The 19,640-nt window shown below is 43.6% G+C and overlaps 1 protein-coding gene across 1 annotated transcript in view; it reads left to right on the top strand.

Annotated features, from left to right (window-relative positions):
* The window catches only part of tfpia (tissue factor pathway inhibitor a), a 56,043-nt gene that overhangs the window by 21,774 nt on the left and 14,629 nt on the right, over positions 1-19,640 (top strand). The window contains exon 2 of the mRNA XM_083641923.1: positions 9,093-9,290. Coding sequence (XP_083498049.1) covers positions 9,093-9,290 — 198 coding nt within the window. The remainder of the gene's footprint in view (positions 1-9,092; positions 9,291-19,640) is intronic.

Raw genomic sequence — 19,640 nt, 5'->3', positions numbered from 1 at the left:
CAGTGTCACAGTGTCACACCCCCCCACACTTTAGTTACTCCTCAGTGACACAATGTTGCAATGAGTCACAAACTCTCTTTGACTCATCAGTCGTTAATGAAAGATCTGCTCTCATTCTTCACTTTGCAACACAAGTCATTAAAATGAATGATTCCACGTGTTGACAGAGGTGACTAACTTGACTGCAGGATTTTACGCACATATGGCACACATAGACTAACAAAGTCCATATTAGATTATGACACTTTATTTGAAGGGGTGTGCATAAGACTGGCATGACACTGTCATAGTAACAGAGGTAGGCAACAGCACTCGAATTAGAGTAAATCTTGAGTTTTTTTATTAAGAGCTAAAGCTATTAGCCCTTAATAAAAAAAACTCAAGATTTACTCTAATTCGAGTGCTGTTGCCTACCTCTGTTACTGTGATCTCCCTGCAACCTGCACCGATTGAGCTGCTTAAGACCTGGAGCTGTGCGAGCTATTCCCTTGCTGCATGACACTGTCATAACCATGACATGACACCTGTCATGAACATGAAGGAGGCTTTATGAATGTTTATGACTGTTGTCATTCAGTAAATTATGTCTAACTAACTTCTTTCTCTCTTTGAGGGGGAAAAAAAATAAAAAAAATAACCTGAACTAAACTTGTACCACTGTTCCTTCAGAAGTTGTAGTTGTCATAGTTGCATAGTTGATTGCTCTATTGCTGACAAAAATGTGTTATTGTAAGTCGCTTTGGATAAAAGCGTCTGCCAAATGACGTAATGTAATGTAATGTAATGTAATGTCATTGTTTATGCAAAGTTAAGATGAGTTGGCATGTCTTCGTTATGACAACTTGACATTAACCAAGACTACATACTGTAACCTGTCAATGTCTTTGTTATGACAACTTGACATTAACCATGACAACATAACCTGTCAATGTCTTTGTTATGACAACTTGACATTAACCAAGACAACATAACCTGGCATAGCAGGCCTAATTATCAAACTTAAAGTGTTACCCTTTACCATGGCCGTAACTAGCTATGAGGACGGGGAGGTCCGGACCTCCCCTAATATTTCAGAGTTTTTTTTTTTTTTTTTTTTTTTTTTTTATAAAACAATCTGCATGGAAAAGCATGAAAAACACAGGATCGCTTTTATTTTGAAACGAAAGGCAGGTCAGACAGGAAGTCATCTGACGCCGCGTCCGCGGTAACTTGATTCCGAGAGAGCAGCAGCATGGTGGTGAGTGATGACTGTCTGTCTGCCTGGTGAGATAATTGAAGGTGAGCGAGCTGCGAGACAGTGAGCGAGTGAACGACAGACAGTGAGTGACACTGACAGATTTTTTAGCAACAACCAAGAAAGTAAGTGTCTAGTCTGTCTCTTAAGTAATGTTACCTGTGTGACACGTTGGGATGCTACTGGCTAATCATGCATGATGCCAATTGCCAAGCTCCCGAAGTCAGGTATGCAGGTGGCTATATGCATGGTTTCAGTTTCATGACCCAATAAGTAACAAAAAGAGGTGGTGTAAAGTTAAAAACAACATAATATATTTTATTTTATTTTTCAATCGTTCCTATCAGGAATAAATAAATGTCCCTCTGTATGTTTTTTTTTATTATCGATGATGACTTTGTGTGTTGTGTACGGCTTGGGTTGTGTACCTGTGTTTGTAGGTGTCATTTTGATATGAATTTGGCTAAAACAGTTTGTGTTTGTTAGTTACAATTATGTTGACAGGAGAGCTGAGCAGGTGGTGACATGAAAGAGAATATACTGAATAATGACATCACAACAGTATAATCCTAATGTTGATTTAAAATGATATATTACTCTAAATATGGCTAAAAAAAATAATTTCCGCCTCCCCTTGCTGGACCTCCCCTATTTCGGAACCCTGGTTACGGCCCTGCCCTTTACGGTTACTTTTATTCTGTGTATAGCCCTCAGCAGTGACGGCTGGTGGTGATATTGGGTGGAGGGGCTAAAAAATTATAACCACCAATAGCTCATGCTGCAGCAACAGCAGCCTCCGAGATACCAAATTACAGCAACAAACAACACTAAGTAGTAGGCTATAAGAATTGCCTGATGCAAAACTTTCTGTAGGCTATCACTCTCTCTCACACAACACACACACACACACACACACACACACACACACACACACACACACACACACACACACACACACACTTAAATGATTAATTTATGTCCACATAAATACAGAGTACAAAAGGATATAAACACTAATAATGCAGTCAGATGCTGGGAAACATGGGAAACTGCCACAATAATGTGTACAAAAAAAGGAACACCACACAGGGTGATGGCAGTGGCAAATTGACAAATACAGTTATACTGTAATACAAGATATTGGTTAGTATCCACTTCAAGAATACAAAAAGCAGCGCCTTCTCCATATCAAGCGGCTACCAATAATAGCAGACTGAGCAATACCTTCTTTTAGGTAGATATGCAAAACCAACACATTCCCACACAGATTCTGTCTTTATCAGACCACAAGAGGAGAGAGAGAGAGGAGAGAGAGAGAGAGAGAGCTGTTCACGTCTTTTCCCCTTGATGTTTAACGAGCTACAGCTGTTGTGCCCAGTGCCCACGTAACACAAAACTTACGATTTTGTCTTTGGCCCTTTCCTTGGACTCTTCACTTATAATTTCCCCCCGTCAGAGATCAAGGAAAATGAATGAGAAAGTAGTCCACCTCAGCGCCATTTCCTGATTCTCACTTGTAGTGTGTGCATGTCATATTCGAGCTGTCATTGGTTGTCAAGTCAGTAGCAGGTCGGCCTATTTGGGCTGTTCGAATTTAGCCCGAATGGGCCGTAGACGGCAGCAGCTCAAGGGGGGCGTGCCAGACACTTGTCAATCATTTTTTATGAAGGTGATTGAAGGCTGAAGGTAGTGTCTTTGGGCTGCATCAAACTAGCCCACTGTGATGATTTTTTTGTGTCTATAGATGGGTTGCTGATCTATAGCTTCCACCAACATAAACAACCAATTCTAAGTTTGTTTGATATAATTTATGTAAAGAATAAATATTAATAATAGTTTTCTCATTTTATTGGAAATGATAGGGAGGGCTTAGCCCCCCTAGCCCATTGATACCAGCCGTCCCTGGCCCTCAGGCTATTGAATGAGGTTCACTTAATACAGTCACTTCAGTGCTGTTTGCTATCTCAGTGAAATCAACACATTATGCTACTTCTGATTCTATCAATCCCTTAAAATCATTGGCATTCATTTTTCTATTCATTCAATTTCATCCACCATGCTGCAAAGTGTTGTTTCATCTTTGTGCCTTACATTTTGATGTCGTTTTGATTCTGAGGATGAAACAAGGCACAATACCAGTAAATATGCTTTTCTCCACAATTGATACGTTCAAACCAATTTCATGATGGGGGACAATTTAAACCACTTAACTCACAATCAGACACTGATTGAAGCTATTTATGCACGGTGGTGGCCTGTGCATTTTGCTTTAAGTGCGCAGCTCCCTTTGTTAGGGAAGATGCAAAATATAAAAACCCCACTGAGGCTACTTAACCACTGTTATTTCAGCTCCAATATTTGTATAGTTGCTTTAATTATATGGTGCAGTGTGTCATGGCATAATGACACACCATGACTTTGTACTGGAGGTAAAGTAAGTAAAGGTAAAGTCCCACTGATTGTCACACAATGTGTGAAATTTGTTCTCCGCATTTGACCCATCCCCTGGGGGAGCGGTGAGCGGCAGCGTGCGCCGCGCTCGGGAATCACATGGTGATTTAACCCCCCAATTCCAACCCTTTGATGCTGAGTGCCAAGCAGGGAGGCAAATGGGTCCCATTTTTACAGTCTTTGGTATGACTCGGCCGGGGATCGAACTCACGACCTCCCAGTCTCAGGGCGGACACTCAGACCACAAGGCCACTGAGCTGGAGGGAGGCGGCTTTAGATTTCAATGAGAAAGTTAATTTGATCAGAAGAATGATTTTCTGCCCCTTGATGGCACCTGCGGCACCTCAGAACTGATTACGATCGTCACCACTTCCTACCAACGTTCTCTTCTAACAGCATTTCTTCCCTCATTCTTTTCTTCTTCTTTAGTAAAGGACTCCAAACACATTTTCTTATCTTTTCTGGACTTAAAGTCAGTCCTCACCCACAATGACAAACCTCACGGTCACAGCAAACTGTTTGTTTACTGTTGCGGTCCTGCTTGTGTACGATTGGTACTTCCGGCTGTCCAGCAGAGGAAGGCGAAGCTTATCCTTCATACAGAGGACGGACATGACCGTTTGCGAGCGTGTTCTTTAGTTTGATACAATGTAACGTTACCTGTTTGTAGGCGTCTTGTATTGTTATGCTAATAGACAGCCACATACAATACGTCATGGTTCCAGTGTTTGCCTAGAAATTCCTGGACAACGAAGCCTGATGTTAATGTTGTTGTTAACTCATTAAGTGCCATAGACGACCTAACTCGTCTTACATAATCTAGCGCTTAAGTGCCAAGGACGAGCTAACTCGTCTTACATAAACATTTATTTTTTTTGACGGTGGGACATCAATCAACCCCTTTTACATCTTCGAGATAACTATTTGGAGCAAGAGCATGTGTGTAATCTATTTTACCGACCACTAAGTGGCGACAGAGACAGAGAGAAGCCACAGCCACGGGACCCAAAAGCCACGGGACCAAAAGCAGCCGCCTCCCGCGGAAATGGCTTGGCGATTTTACAGTCAGAAGCCCGGAGACACACACACAGAACGGACAGAGATCCCTTCCCCCCAGAGCCGCGGAGCAACGCGCGAACACACACACACACACACACACACACACACACACACACACACACCGCGGGAGCAAGCCATTCAAGGAAATGGCGACGCGATTTTACAGTAATCCATTTCAGACTCGTCTTGCCCGACAGGCAGACAGGCAGGCAGGCAGCAGCAACGCGCTTCTGACACGCCCGCTGTTAGAGCCAGGAGGAAGGAGGAGAAGACACACGGAGGGAGGAGTTTGAATGAGAGGGGTGTTTCCTGTTGTTATGGAGGAAATTACTGTTCAAAACTATTGTTTAGAATGTCTGACGGTCTTACTGATGCCAAAAATGAATGGTTAAAGTGACTGTTTCACAAAAAGCCATTTATCTCTGAATAAATTTCCAGACGCTGAAACCATGCTGTACTCAACGGCTAATATCTACATAACTACTAACTCTGCAAACTAACTCTTTTAGACAGAGAAAGCACACATTCTATTAGTTATTTTTAGATGATTGGTGTTCATGAATTCTTAACAGAAAAGAATCCTCGGCTGTTCTAAAATGAGCCAGAATCGTCAAAAACACCCCTGGCACAACTTACCTACAGGAATGAAAACATGGCTGGCACTCAATGTGTTAAGAGTCTAGAAACACTGGCCGGGACATTTAGCCATACTCTATTTTTCACTATTTCTTATCAAGAAAGGACAGTTTCCTCCTCGATTACGTAAAAAAAAATGCTGAAGCTCAGATATGGTCAAGAAAGCCTTGAAACTCCAGGAACTCGTTTCTCTCACGGAGTTAAACACCTTAGCCAGGGTTGCAGATGATAAAACATCAGAAACTGACAAGCTGTCAATCTGTCGAGACTGTGACACTGCGCTCTCTTTCTGCTTCTGTCTGCATCTGTCTCTTTCTCCAGCTGTATAGCTGTTGAGAAGGTTGTCGTTATATGATACATTACTGTAATCCTGATAATGCTGTATGCTTAATGGTGTATTGTCTACTTTGCCAATCAGTCAGTCAGTCAATCAATCAATCAGTCATTGATGATCATGGTTTGTTTTGTTTGATGGGTGCTGCACACTTTGATGCCCAAGTCTCCCTTACAAAAGCCTAAAATAGAAAACGACAGGGTTCTGTTTTGACATATTAAACAAGCTGAGACTGGGCCTCAGACACACCCAACCTGCCCGTGTTGTGAATTGCAGAAGTGCTTGGCACGGTGCACATGTTGAGCAACTCAGATCTTTATCCAAATTGAGTTTTATGCATGTGTCTGTGCACAAGCCTTGGCCACGCCAAGCCTGCCTGCAGGACTTGGGAGACTAGCTATACTATAGCTGCCAATAGAAATTTGATGCACCCAAAATCTATCTCGCCATTCAACATGATATATGTCTCAGGGAGCTTGCTGATTTGTTGGTTGGCTTCCAAGAGATTTGCTGATGCATTGTGGGAGTAGGACTATGTGCATTTACCTTCTGCTCAGCAATGCAGAGGATTGCTGATGACGGCTCTGAAAACTTGGGATGAATTTGTGGAAGGCTTGGAATGAGCAGACAAAGCATTTTGGTCCTACTGTATATCATCAACATCTGCCCTCTACTGCTCGAGTTTATTATTCTTATTTTTATTCTTATTATTTTTGTTCAAGGGCAAGTGTGTGTGTGTGTGTGTGTGTGTGTGTGTGTGTGTTTTGTTTGAGGACCATATCTGGTTTCCTTGCAGAGAAAATGTTGTGATTTGGCTCAGCGTTTGAAAGCCCCACAGTGATATTTGAACTCTCTATTTAGTTGCTAACACATACCATTGTCTTCATGACCTACTTGCCTGTTTGTTTTAGGATGGACCATATAGACTGTACACTAGCCCAGGCTAGATATTGGCATTCTGTCTGTCTTAGAAGAGGAGAGTACAAATCAATAGGAACATCCTGTTTTCTCTCCTCTCCAAAATCCTGCCTTCTTGAACCTCCTTCCTTCACAAGAAAACGCTTATCACGAGGACCAGTCGGTACTTCGCCCCTTTTCAAACATTTCTTTCTCACGAGTAACGGTACCACTGCGGCCGCAGGGTGGCTTGAGGCCTCCCACGTCAAACAACAGAGCAAACAGTCTGGACTTGTCATTATTTCCCTGAAAAGTTTGCTCGGCGAAGTTCAGCAAACACTCTAGACTTGTCATTATTTGCGCGCAAAGTTTGCTCAGCAGAGTTCAGCGGGGAGGTGTGTTTACATAGCCCAAATGGGGCTTGGACCCGCTGAGACAGGGACCCAGATTGGCTGTCTGTGTAATTTGCCCCCTGCTGGACGACCAAATCTCCCGCCGCTTATCTGCCCAGACAGGAAGAAAACATTTCAGCCGCACCCCTTCCCCCTCTCCTTCTATAAGCCAGGAGGCTGGAGAGAGATAGGGGCTATGTGATTGGTGTTCCTCATCCCTGGTTATAAATTGGAATTGTACGGGTGAAGGAGGAGGGCAGGTCGCGGTGCCGAGCCGGCGCTCTCATTACCCACTTAGCCGCTTTCCTACAATGACTGTTTGTTGACTGCTGCAAAGGCAGGCGGACATGCCATTAAAAGGGCTCTGCTTTGACGGAACTTTGTAGCTCACAGCAAAGAGACGCTAATGTTTGTTTTCCAAGCTTTCCGATCACAGTAGATAATAATGGAATTAGATGATGATAAGCTGGAAACCTCATGTTTGCCAAATGCAATCATAATAAGTCAGACTGACTGCGCTCACATCCCTTGCTCTACAGCAGTCACACTAATATGTTCTTGTGACAGTGTGTATTACGAGTCCAGATCGTTAGCTTGTCGCATTTTCATACCTACCCGCTTTACTTTCCTCCCCCCTCTTCCCTGTCACTCGACGTTGAAACTGTTCTCGGAAAGAATCGTTCTTTCCATCGAGGTTATTGAATTGCAGGGATGTGTAAAGTGCAGATACTTCCAATCCAAACACTGTCGCTCAAGCCTGGACCATCTGCAAATCCCCTTGGAGAGATACCTTGTTCTTCTCAGGGAGTGTTGATGAAACGATACTGCTACAGAAACCTATAGCCCGGCCTACAGACAGCAGCAGGGGACAGGTGGCACACTGAAACAGTGATTTGAATATTGTGACCGGCGCTTAGTAGAGCTGAAAAGTTTCATCTCACTCCAACAAAGCCTGCTGATAATGATGACGGCAATGTGAATGGTACTCAGTGAAATGCTGCTGTGTGTACAGTATGCAAGCTATTCCCACATTTTCACTGTAAATTGTCTTTACCTGAATAATGCAAGTCCATCCAGCAGAATAGCAGAACAGCAGAGTTTACTGTATATTCTACTGCCTTTTACTGTACTTTGCTTTTAACAGGTGCTTTTAATAACATCTAGGGGACAGACATTGTAAATTAGCCTAGGCTACAAATGCTGGGATACATGTCATCAGACGTTGACAAATCTTTATCTTGTGTATCTGTCCCTATATAAATAAATACAATGAATGAATGAATATTCAATATATGCTAATCAAGCATACTCTTCACAATATGGCGGACTATTTAAACCACGCTAATACTCACCCAGTTGCTCACTCTGCAGTCTGTGCTCTACTGCTGTGCAATCTACTGCTGTGTGCTGTGCTGCATGTTAGGAATATTTTGCTGCATTTGCTCTCCAACTGCCACCCCAGCATCCACCTCTTCAGATCTGCTTTCGTGTAGCGGGGGGGATTTATGGGCTCCCCCTGATGGTAGCTCATGCTCAGTGCACCGAGGTAGAACAGAAAAAACCCCACCTATTCATCACCCAAAGTTTTATTTCTATGTTATCTTATTATGTTGTTTAATACATACATGTGAGGTGTCCTGATTCTGCAATGGTTTGAATAATGCAACTGTATATGGACTGGGAAAGGGAATATACATCATGACGGTGCCATTTGCATTTTAATAAATTATTCAGTCAAGCCTTATAGAAAAGTATCTCTAAAAGGCCAGTCACCATGCTCTGCTATAGCAAATCCCTCACACACTCACCCACCTCCCCGCAAACCCCACATCTACAAACAGTGAGCTGTCAAGCCATTATGCTGGCATGCAACTTTGCCTTATCTCCAAGCCCGAGGTTAGAGCTTGCTGCTGCAGTGACCTAAATTCTGCACACACACACGCACACGCACACGCACACACACACACACACACACACACACACACACACACACACACACACAAAACAAATAAATACATAAATAAATAAATAAATTCCACAAAGTGCCAAACAGGCAGTCTGATAACTTTGTCTCTCCATCCCACCTCAGCACATGGAGCCGAACGCTACATCTTCAACGAGCTGTGTGCCATGAAGGATGACCCGGGGCACTGCAAGGCCATCAAGGAGCGATTCTTCTTCGACATCGACACGGGACGCTGTGCGCAGTTTGAATATGGAGGCTGCGGGGGCAACGCAAATAATTTCGAGACCTTGGAGGCCTGTGAGGAAACGTGTCTTGTGTCTGGTGAGTTTGATCTCTGGTTGATATCTTTTAGGCTATTCACCTTATGTAGCCCCGCCCACTTGACCCAGTTGTGTTATGACTTGTGTTATCACTAGTACTGTACTGTCACAGGAAGTGTAAACACAATAGGAAGTAACTGGCTGACCGCTGTGTTGGAACATAAGGTGAATACGTTTGAAAAAAATATTTTCTGGAGTTGCGCCTTGATATTTCTGTGAATAGATTTAGGAGACACCAAACTTATGTCGCTGTCAGTTGATACAAAGGGGTTATATTTTCAATCATCAGCAAACAGGAGGTTGTTATATCATTACATGCCATTGTTATGTTATTGTTAGCAAATGGCTACTTTTATTTTCAAGGATTACAGTATCTCTCCTCATTAAGCTTCATCACTTGGACATTTTGAAGGCAGCTTAAATATTTAGAAAACCACTCTGTTGGTGTGTGGATGAAATGGCACAGTGCCAGCACATTCATTTTGAACGGGTTTAAGACCGATATCAACATAACGGTCTAACCTTGCGAGGCAGCAGGATTCATGAGATCACCATCACATGAGAAATCCATCTTGCCGCGCTCCAAGCTATTGGTTTAACTCCATCCAAGCAGCGGGGCCGACCAATCAGCATCCAGAGGCAGCATACGGGTGGGATTTAGTGAGAAACTGTGATAGACAGATGGTTCATCCAATCACCTGCCAGGTATTTTTTTAAAGTGCCTGCCTGCCCTTTTCGGAACGATCTGGCAGCGTCAGGTTAATGTCGGTCGGTAATCTCTGCATTATAGGCTATATACTTTTATTATGTTATTTGATCAGATATAATTTATCATGAGGGGGAAATAATCGTAACTACTAAGCATATAAAAACAGCAATAAATATCACACAGGGAGGGAAGTGTACCACACAAGTAACATGAAACACTGTGTGTGTGTGTGTGTGTGTGTGTGTGTGTGTGTGTGTGTGTGTGTGTTAAAAATAAAAAATAGCCTAGCTAAGGATTCAGCTTTTTTTTTAGCTCAATTATATAGAATGAAATGTGAAGTGTCGATAAAAATACATTCTCATTCTCCCATTGGACTGTTGATGGGTGCATGGGGAAAATAAATGTTATGGCAGTGTTCCCAGCTAACCGGTGAGTCCAAAATACTGTTACAACCTTGTCTGGTGAGGACCCAGAGATGCAGGACACAAAGACAGCAGGCAGGATTCAGGAGAACAAAAAGCTTTTACTGAAGTTCTCACAACAATTGGAATACAAACAGGTCTCCAAGGACTAGACAATCACCCACAAGGCCCCGGGGAGACAGTAACAATGACTCAACAAAGTGAGGAGGGAGACACAGGCGTAAATCCAAGGGCAACTAATAATAAACCGCATGAGGGACAGCTGGTGAGGCAGGAACCTGTGGAGAAACAGATTGGCAGGAAGAAAAACTGGGAACAGGGCAGGGCTGATGAGGAACAGGTGTGGAGGGAAGGAGCACACAGGGAAATGTTTGTTGGCCAGGTGTGCCTGATGCCAACCACAACCATGGCAAATACATGGAGACAAAAGCATCTCAAAAGATATAATGGGAATTCAGTGTATTTCCTCTTCCTGTAGGTTTAGTAAACAAAACACCTTTGTGCATGTAGCAAAATCCACCCTCGAACACTGTAATAGATAGTATTCCCATAATATCACAAGCATTTTCCTACCAATATGGCACTAAAATACACAGAGCTCATTGGCTGTTTGTGTCATTTGATTGTAATCCCCTGTTAATTGATTACAATCACCTGTTGTTTTCCTACCAAGATGGCCGTGTGGTGATGTGAACGGAATACTATCAATATACTGTTAACCTAGATGACATTTGCATTTCTGCAATCGACACAACACACACAACACATTCGTTATTTGGATCACCATTAGCACCTGCATAAGCATTAGCTCATCTTCTTCGGGGTCCACCACACATCATGAATCATAGCTATACACTATAGCTCATCTCATGCAATAAACGTGTACATACAATCAGAATCAGAATTATTTTATTTGCCAAGGTATGTTGTATGTTGGAGCTACCGCTATCTAAAACCTCAGTCTATGTCAGATTTTTGGTGTCATTCCCTCATAATCAAAGAGCAAGGGCTTCTTTCTAGACTCAGCATTTTTGTATCAACGTTCAGCAATCATACAAGGAGAAAATCATTGTAGACGAGGCAAAGAGACCAGTTTCTCCAGCAGCCTCAGTAGACAGGAATGCAATGCAACCAGAAGACATTTTGCATTATGACTGAGTAAGTGCAGGGACTCGCTTTCCGTGGCTGGAAAAACTCTTGATCCGCCATCGCCCTCGCTCTCTCTTCCACAACTGAATGCAACATGTTCATGGCCCTTTTGTGGATTCTTTCAGTCACCACACTATGAACCTATTCTTTATTCCCCATGGGGAAATTCATGCTCTACATTTGACCCATCCTCTACTAGGAACCTTCCTAGAACTAGGAGCAGTGGGCAGCCACAGGGCAGCGCCCGGGGACCAACTCCAATTGTCAGTGCCTTGGTCAGGGGCACTAATTAAAACACAAGTTAAAACACAGTTAAAAACATAGCAGTAGCAGACAGACAGAGCAAATAAAACAAAAACAGTCGGAGCAGACAGGCAGGGGATAAGAGCTAGTTCAGGAAGCAGTTGCAGGTGTCAGTGAATATGTCCATGATAGATTCTTTGAAAGCTGACTTGGAGATGAAAGTGTCCAGTTTTAGTGTTTTTTGTAAGCCATTCCAGTCTGTGGGCACAGCCAGAGGTGTAGTGCTATCTAGAGAAGTGGGGGAACGCACCTATATGGGGAGCACCTGCACCCCCCCCCCCCCCCCCCCCCTCCATTTTGATGCTGAAAAAGCCAGTATGTTTCAGTATAGCTTTTATTAAACTGAGGTTTCCCCCGCGCTGTAGTTAAGGTGGAATGTTTCCTTTTCCTTCAAGCCACGAGTTGATGCTGTGTGAATCATTCAGCCCACCTTAAATATAGTTAAGGTGGAATGTTTCCTTCTTTCTTCAAGCCGCGAGTTGATGCTGTGTGAATAATTTAGCCCACCTTAAATATAGGATGAATGACAACGTTGTCAAGTTTCACTCGTTTTATTGGCTCGACATGCACACACACACTGACACACACAAAACACCCCTTGGAGAAGTATGGGAACGCCGTTCCCACGCGTTACACCGGGACTACACCACTGGGCACAGCAGAATGGAATGATGACTGACCGATTACAGAATGAGTTTTGGGGATTTTCAGCAGGATGAGGTTAGCAGAACGGGTGTTGTACGCGGCAGGTGCAGTGTGCAACAAACTACACAGGTAGGGGGGTGACAGACCAAGGAGAGTTTTGTAAATTAGCATGAACCAGTGTATTTTGCGACGGGTGTGTTGTGTAGGGATGGCCAGTTTACCATCATCATCATTTCCTTTATTTTACCAGGTAGATTATTGAGAACACATTCTCTTTTACAATAATGACCTGGCCAAGAGGGCATAGAGGCATACGCAAAAGTAGAGTCAATGCAACAGTGTTAAGAAGCATTTAGCACAAAAAAGTCACACAGCAAGTTTTAGACTTAATAGACAGGGCAGACAAAACCTACAGGAACTGCAGGTTTAGGAGATGGGGCAGGGGAGTCAGGACAATTGGCAATTGCAAACATGTGTTAAAAATGACTTCAATATACTGCCAAAGGCAGCCAGGTCAACAAACTGGTCCAGCTGAAGTGATTTGTTGAGCCCATTCCAAGCAGATGCAGCAGCATAGTGGAAGGCTTTGCTGCCAAAGGAATTCTTGGTTTTGGGGACCGCGAGAGTGATGACGGCGTTCGATCTGAGGTTGTAAGTAGATGTGGAGATGTGCAGAAGATTGGATAGATAGGCTGGGGTGTGTCCACTGTCCAGTGAGTGCTTTGTAGATCAGGGTGTACCAATGTGACTCGCGTCTGGCTTGGAGAGAGGTGAGGCTTATTTGACTGTAAAGAGAGCAGTGGTGAGTACGGTAGGCAGCTCCGGTGGCAAATCTGATGGCTGAGTGGTAGAGGGTATCCAGTTTGGCAAGCGTGGTTTTTGAAGCATGTGGGTAAATGACATCACCATAATCAAAGGCGAGAAGAATGCATGATTTGAAAATGGAGATTCTGGAGGAGTGAGTAAAGCAGAGTTTGTTTCTGTAATGGAAACCAAGCTTGGATTTGATGTGGGATTGGAGTTTACTGATGTGAGTGTTGAAGCTGAGGGAGTCGTCTAGCCAGATGCCAAGGTATTTGTATGAGTGGACGCATTCTATGAGGATGTTGTTGAGAGTGGTTAATGAAAACTGGGTTGGATTAGCTGGAGAAGGTTTCTTATGTGAAGAAATCATGAATTTGGTTTTGGAGGCATTGAGTAGTAGTTTGGAATCAAATAGTGTTTTTTGGATGGAGGAGAAGTTTTCTTGAAGAATGGATACGGCGGTCAGTGGGTCGGGTGCAGAGGCATATATTACGGTATCATCGGCGTAGAGATGTATGGATGCGTTAGAAATGGTTTCAGGTAGGTTATTTATGTAGATGGAGAATAGTGTTGGTCCTAATGAGGAGCCTTGGGGAACTCCTTTGGTAGCAGAGCAGGGTTGGGAAGTCAGATGGCCACTACGGACGCACTGTGAGCGCCCGTCGAAGTAGTTGGAAAATCAGGATATGGTTTACAGATAAAGTGCAGTGGTGAGTTCTGAAAGGGGCATTTGTAGCGAAACGGATGGCAGAGTGATAGATAACGTCTAGCTTTTGCAGAGTAGTTTTGCAGGCAGATCGGTAGATGGTGTCACCATAGTCTAACATGGGAAGAATTGTCATTTTAACCAGGGTGAGTCTAGCAGAGAGAGTGAAAGAGGAGCGCATTCTATAGAGAAATCCAATTTTTGATTTGACCTTGGCTTGCAACTCTTTGATATGCTGAGAGAATGACAGAGTGTTGTCCAGCCATATGCCTAGATATTTATATTCAGAGACCTGCTCTAGGGTCGCTCCATTGAGGGTACAGAACAGAGGTGGTGACATGAGCACAGCACCCTTTTTACTGAACCACATGACCTTGGTTTTAGAGGTGTTTAACATGAGGCGTAGGGAGGAGAAAACCTGTTGTAAGCTATTGAAACTAGACTGGAGAATTGCGACTACAGCATCTGGGGTAGGGCCAGAGGCGTACAGAATGGTGTCGTCGGCATAAAGGTGAATGAGAGAGTCACCAACAGAAATAGCTAAATCATTTATATATACCGAGAACAAAGTTGGACCTAATATTGAGCCCTGAGGCACACCCTTGGAGACAGGGAGGAGTTGTTCAGAGCTGACACATTGCACCCTATCGGTGAGGTAGTTTGAAAACCATGCCATGTATTTTGCTGGTGGGAGGAAACTGGAGCATCTGGAGGAAACCCACATGGACACGGGGAGAACATGCATACTCCACACAGAAAGGACCTGGGACGGACCGGCGGTCGAACCCGGGACCTTTTTGCTGTGAGGCAACAGTGCTAACTACTGAGCCACCGTGCCGTGTCAGTACATGGCACTGCATGTAGCTTCTGCTATTAATTAGAATGTCACTGTTATATTATGACATCAATGCTCTTTAGATGATGATGCCCATACAACTATGAGTCAAACTTAACCAGGCTGAGACAAATTGTCGTGTGCAGACTTTTAAAAGCAATTACAGTGATTGGAGCACTGCAGAGATGGCTAATCGGTGGGGATGGGGGGCATGAACTGGTTGAACACAGAGGAAGAGTCATCCAACACACACAAACAATACACCTGTAATTTCCGCGCTCCTTTTTCGACAGTGAAGTATGCCCCTGCGCGTTCCTGAATATGCCGCAGAAAGAACATCGATCAAAGTATTTAGACGCCATGTTTTTCTGTGGCGTGACGCAGTGCTAACCTTCGCCTTCACACGGCTCATTGTGCACCACAGGATGCATTATTCAGTCAGACAAGACAAGACAATCGGCAGTGCATTTGCACCCTGCGGGCATCGCCATATAGATAGCCTCGATCCACTCTTAAGCACCGCCATTATTCACCGCACACCATTGTGAAGAAAACGCTGCTGATCTGAGTCTGGAAATGCTCGCTTCGGCTACGGTGACACAACACAAAGCTGATGTCTGCGACTCAAGTGTGAAGCAAGACAAAGTCACATGCCAAAATGTTGCAACTGCTCTCTGCCAGTGCCAATACGTCTCACTTGTGAGGAAAGGACTCAGGAGGTTTCACATTTGGAGAAAGTTACACTGCATCAAACAGTGCTCGGTGTTTTTCTCAATAGATTTTGTTGTGTTGCTTCTTAGCTGAGAACTGGCGAGACAAGGCTACCAGCATCACAACCATGGCCTTGTTTGTTCACAGTAATTATACCAAAGTATCCTAATTAGCAATGTATTAATGTTTTATATGAAGCCAATACAGAAACCATAGTCAGATTTCTAATCATTAAAAAGATGCATGTATTCTGTATTCTGAATACATTTTCTTCCCCATAAACAGTGATTGGCAAGTTGATTTCAACCACATCAACAGGAATCCATGGCAAGAGAAGAGAGAACATAAAATGACCAAGACACATTTAATTGTTCCACATCTTGCATAGCTTACATGTTACAGAACATCATCTACCAAAGCACTACATCCAGATGTGCATATATGCATACATCTAAAGTGTCTCCATGCATGGTCTGCTATTTTCTCCTCTCTTCTTCATGTGCTTATGGTTTCTTTCTATGCATACAAATGAACCCTAAAGTTTAGGGCTTAATTGCCACCAAATGGGTGACATTTTCATTCACAGCAACACGCACTCTTAGTTTGCACTGAGGACACATTATTATTGCATCTATTGTAGCCATCAGTCAGCAATGCCTTTTCATGTTTCATTCACCAATGACGCTGTTACTCACAGCCACCTTTACAAGAATGGCCTTTAAGATGACGAAGCGCTGTGCGGGTGGTTCTGGCATACTGCACTGCATGGGATGCTTGGATATCGCCGTAGCCTCACAAAGGCTTTCCTCTTTTGCCCTGATGCTTTACTGAAAACCTCATGAGTCACAGACCATTATGTGTCCCAAATGGTTCCGCTGGCCTGATGCCCCACAGCGCTGCACGGAGAGGTCAGAGACATAATCACATGGAAACAGACGGTGGCGTTTATTTGATGTTTTGTTCTCTCTTAGCACAGCTCCAGGCCTACGCTCAGTCTGTGTAACTCTGATTGTAAAGGGAAAGAAGAAAGGAGTGAAATGAAAGCAGACGGCACAAACAATATGGAGTCTGGTGGACGAGTCTGCTCTGCCCAAATCACACCCGCCTAGACACTTAGAAATATGTCAGACGGCTATTCGGCCCTGTCCATTTGTCAGGCTAACTGGCGCGGGGAGGGGGGGGGGGTCCTCCAACGCACTACGCCCTGCTGGTGAAATGGCTCGCTGTCAGGTGAAGAAGCGGTTGGTGACTGCACGTGTCAGAGGAAGCATGTGCTAGTCTATAACTCTCCCCAGATCGGCAGAAGGGGTGGAGCAATCAGCCAAGTACAATTGGGGGTGGGTCTAAAACAAAAACATCAGTCAGGAGGAGTTGATGGTGTGATGTGTGGATCCAGATGCAGACATGGGGAAGCAGCAGGTTACAGGAGCACAAGCAGACTTTGATAGAAACGAAACACAAAATAACAAAATACCACTAGCTCACAGCTAGGCGATAAACTTGAAACACGACTCGAAACACTGGTAACACTAGAGACATAGCAACATATACCAGAGACAGGATAGACAATGACGTGACAAACAGACTGAGACAATATATAGAGACACTGCATGAAATAGGCCACGCCCATCACGGGGGAAAGCGCTCCATTCACTCCCACACACCAGCGTCATTTTCCTTGAATTAAACATAGCTAAAAGCTGTTGTGTGGTGGGCTACGCAGACAACAAATGTAAAAAAATCGCCTATTAAAGGTTTTTTGTACTCCCGAGCAAAACAAGGAAGCCATTGAGAATTGGCGAGAAGAAGAATTTGGATCTTGCTGTCAATGAAGTAAGTTGGAGTGTTCATCTTCCGTATATATGATCTTTGTGTGCAACACCCGACCATGCACGGGACATAGGAGAACGCCAGGATTGGGGGGGAGTTTGTGAGCTGGGAAGGCAGGAACACAGAGGGCAAATCGGGAGAACTGATTGGTTCTGAGAACTCAGGTAGCAGGGCAGACAAACGAGGGCACATAGGCAACAGGTGGCAGGAAAAGGCAGACTAATGAGGGAGAAACCGGTGGGGAAGACAGCACACAAATCATATACAGACAATAATAACTTTCTCCCTTTCAAACTACACAGTGGATCTTATGAGGGACCTCTATGAATGGCATTCACGCCAATACATTTAATGACAGATAACTGGCCCAAATTAACAAGTCTGTCAAAGAGACAGAGCTACTCTTAGCAGATCAGAAATGTGTTAACACGATAAAGCAGATACACTGTAAAACCTGGGATGCATGCAATGAAAATACCTAGTGTATCATTCACTCTACAGAATAATGAATTTATAGAAGAGGAAATCTAGAGTTAGAGACAATTGTAGAGGTGTGGGAGGGAATGAATCTTGAATCTACAAAAATAAACATCAAGCTGTATAGACGGTTTTAACTTGACAACAAAAACATTCTAAATTGAACCCCAGCTCACTTCCTGTTGCAGTGTTTGCTATGGACAGGGAAAAAAGGGAAGCAGAGCAGGACTGACAATTCCGTGAAAACCGTCTATTGATAGTATTCTTGTTACATCACCACACGGTCATTTTGGTAGGAAAACAACAGGTGATTGTGATCAATTAACAGGTGATTTCAATCAAGTGACACTTACAGCCAATGAGCTGTGTGTATTGTAGCGCCATATTGGTAGGAAAAAGGCTTGTGACATCATCGGAATACTATGAATAGAAGATGACTTACAACTAGTGATTGAGACGAGACCATAAACTCAATAAGAAAATGTTAACTGAGGGTAACCAAGTGAGAATGAGGGTAATTCTCCTTTCCTAGAATAAGAATGTGAAGTGTGTGTGTGTGTGTGTGTGTGTGTGTGTGTGTGTGTGTGTGTGTGTGTGTGTGTGTGTGTGTGTGTGTGTGTGAGCAGAAAAGTGTTGGGCCACAGCTCTGGCATTCTACGTGTGAATGCACAGGCCACACAAGAGTATCAACACAACAGTTCACTGAGCTGTGCCACTGATTCACAGCAGCACAACAACACAAGAGTTCACAGACACTTCCTGACATTACTGTCATGGTCGAGACTTTGGGCCATGACTTTGGCCCTCATCCAGTGTCTAGATTTGACATTTCTTTGTGTGTTTGTGCCTTGTCTAGTTCATTTATTTCTGTGTGCCATGCCCTCTGTCTGCCCCAGCTGGGTCTACTTTGTAATCACCTCCTTGTGTCACCTAGATCAAGTCTTGTCTCCCCTGTCAGTCTTGTCGGATCATTGTTGCTGTCATGTGTCTCTTTGTTGTCTGTGAAGAGCTCAAATACACCCTGGTTTTGCACTAGCTCCTGTCTGGGCCTCTCTGTCTGCATTTGGGTCCACACCTTGACACAAACTGTGACAAAATAGATATGTCTGAAGTGCTAATAGTAATAATAACATTATTTGTGTAGTACTTTAGAATGTGCAGACAACAAAATAATAGCAAATAAAAAATAAGATGAACAATAGCATGGAAAGAATCTAAAAATGGAACAAACGGAAACCACGTCTATAATAAAGATAGTGATTATTTCGATGCAACTGGTTTTGCCCCTGATCTTTGCCACGGATCTAAAGCCTAGATGCAGGCATCCAAAGATGCTGTGCTGAGTCAGAGAAGAGACAGTGTGTCGGCTGCACTAGAGACGAGGCCTAAACATGCATGATTCTGTTTCCACTCAAACTCTTGGGTGGTCTTCTGTCAGTCTGTCAGTGCTGTTCAGGTCAATGTGTTGCAGTGTGGTTATGTCTGTCTCCATCCAGTGGCCAGTGGATATCTTTATGCCCGTGGTAATTTATTTGGCTGTTCATTTCTGTTATTTAGCTAGATTGACTCCAGAAGAGATCATTTTTTTACACAGGAGACCCGGGCAAGGCAGTGTCAGCACTTTAAGTCACACACAATAAAAAACGTTCATAAAAAGAAACCATGGCTCAGTCCCAAAACAATTACCTTAATCTATCTAAACATCGACAAGTTTTCAAAAAACTGCTTTAGTCTCCCGAAAAGTAGGTATAACCTCCTTA

The sequence above is a fragment of the Poromitra crassiceps genome (assembly GCF_964638095.1).
Source record: "Poromitra crassiceps genome assembly, chromosome: 8".
NCBI lineage: Eukaryota > Metazoa > Chordata > Actinopteri > Beryciformes > Melamphaidae > Poromitra > Poromitra crassiceps.
Note: the sequence above shows the minus strand (reverse complement) of the source record. Positions and strands in the feature narration are given on the sequence as shown.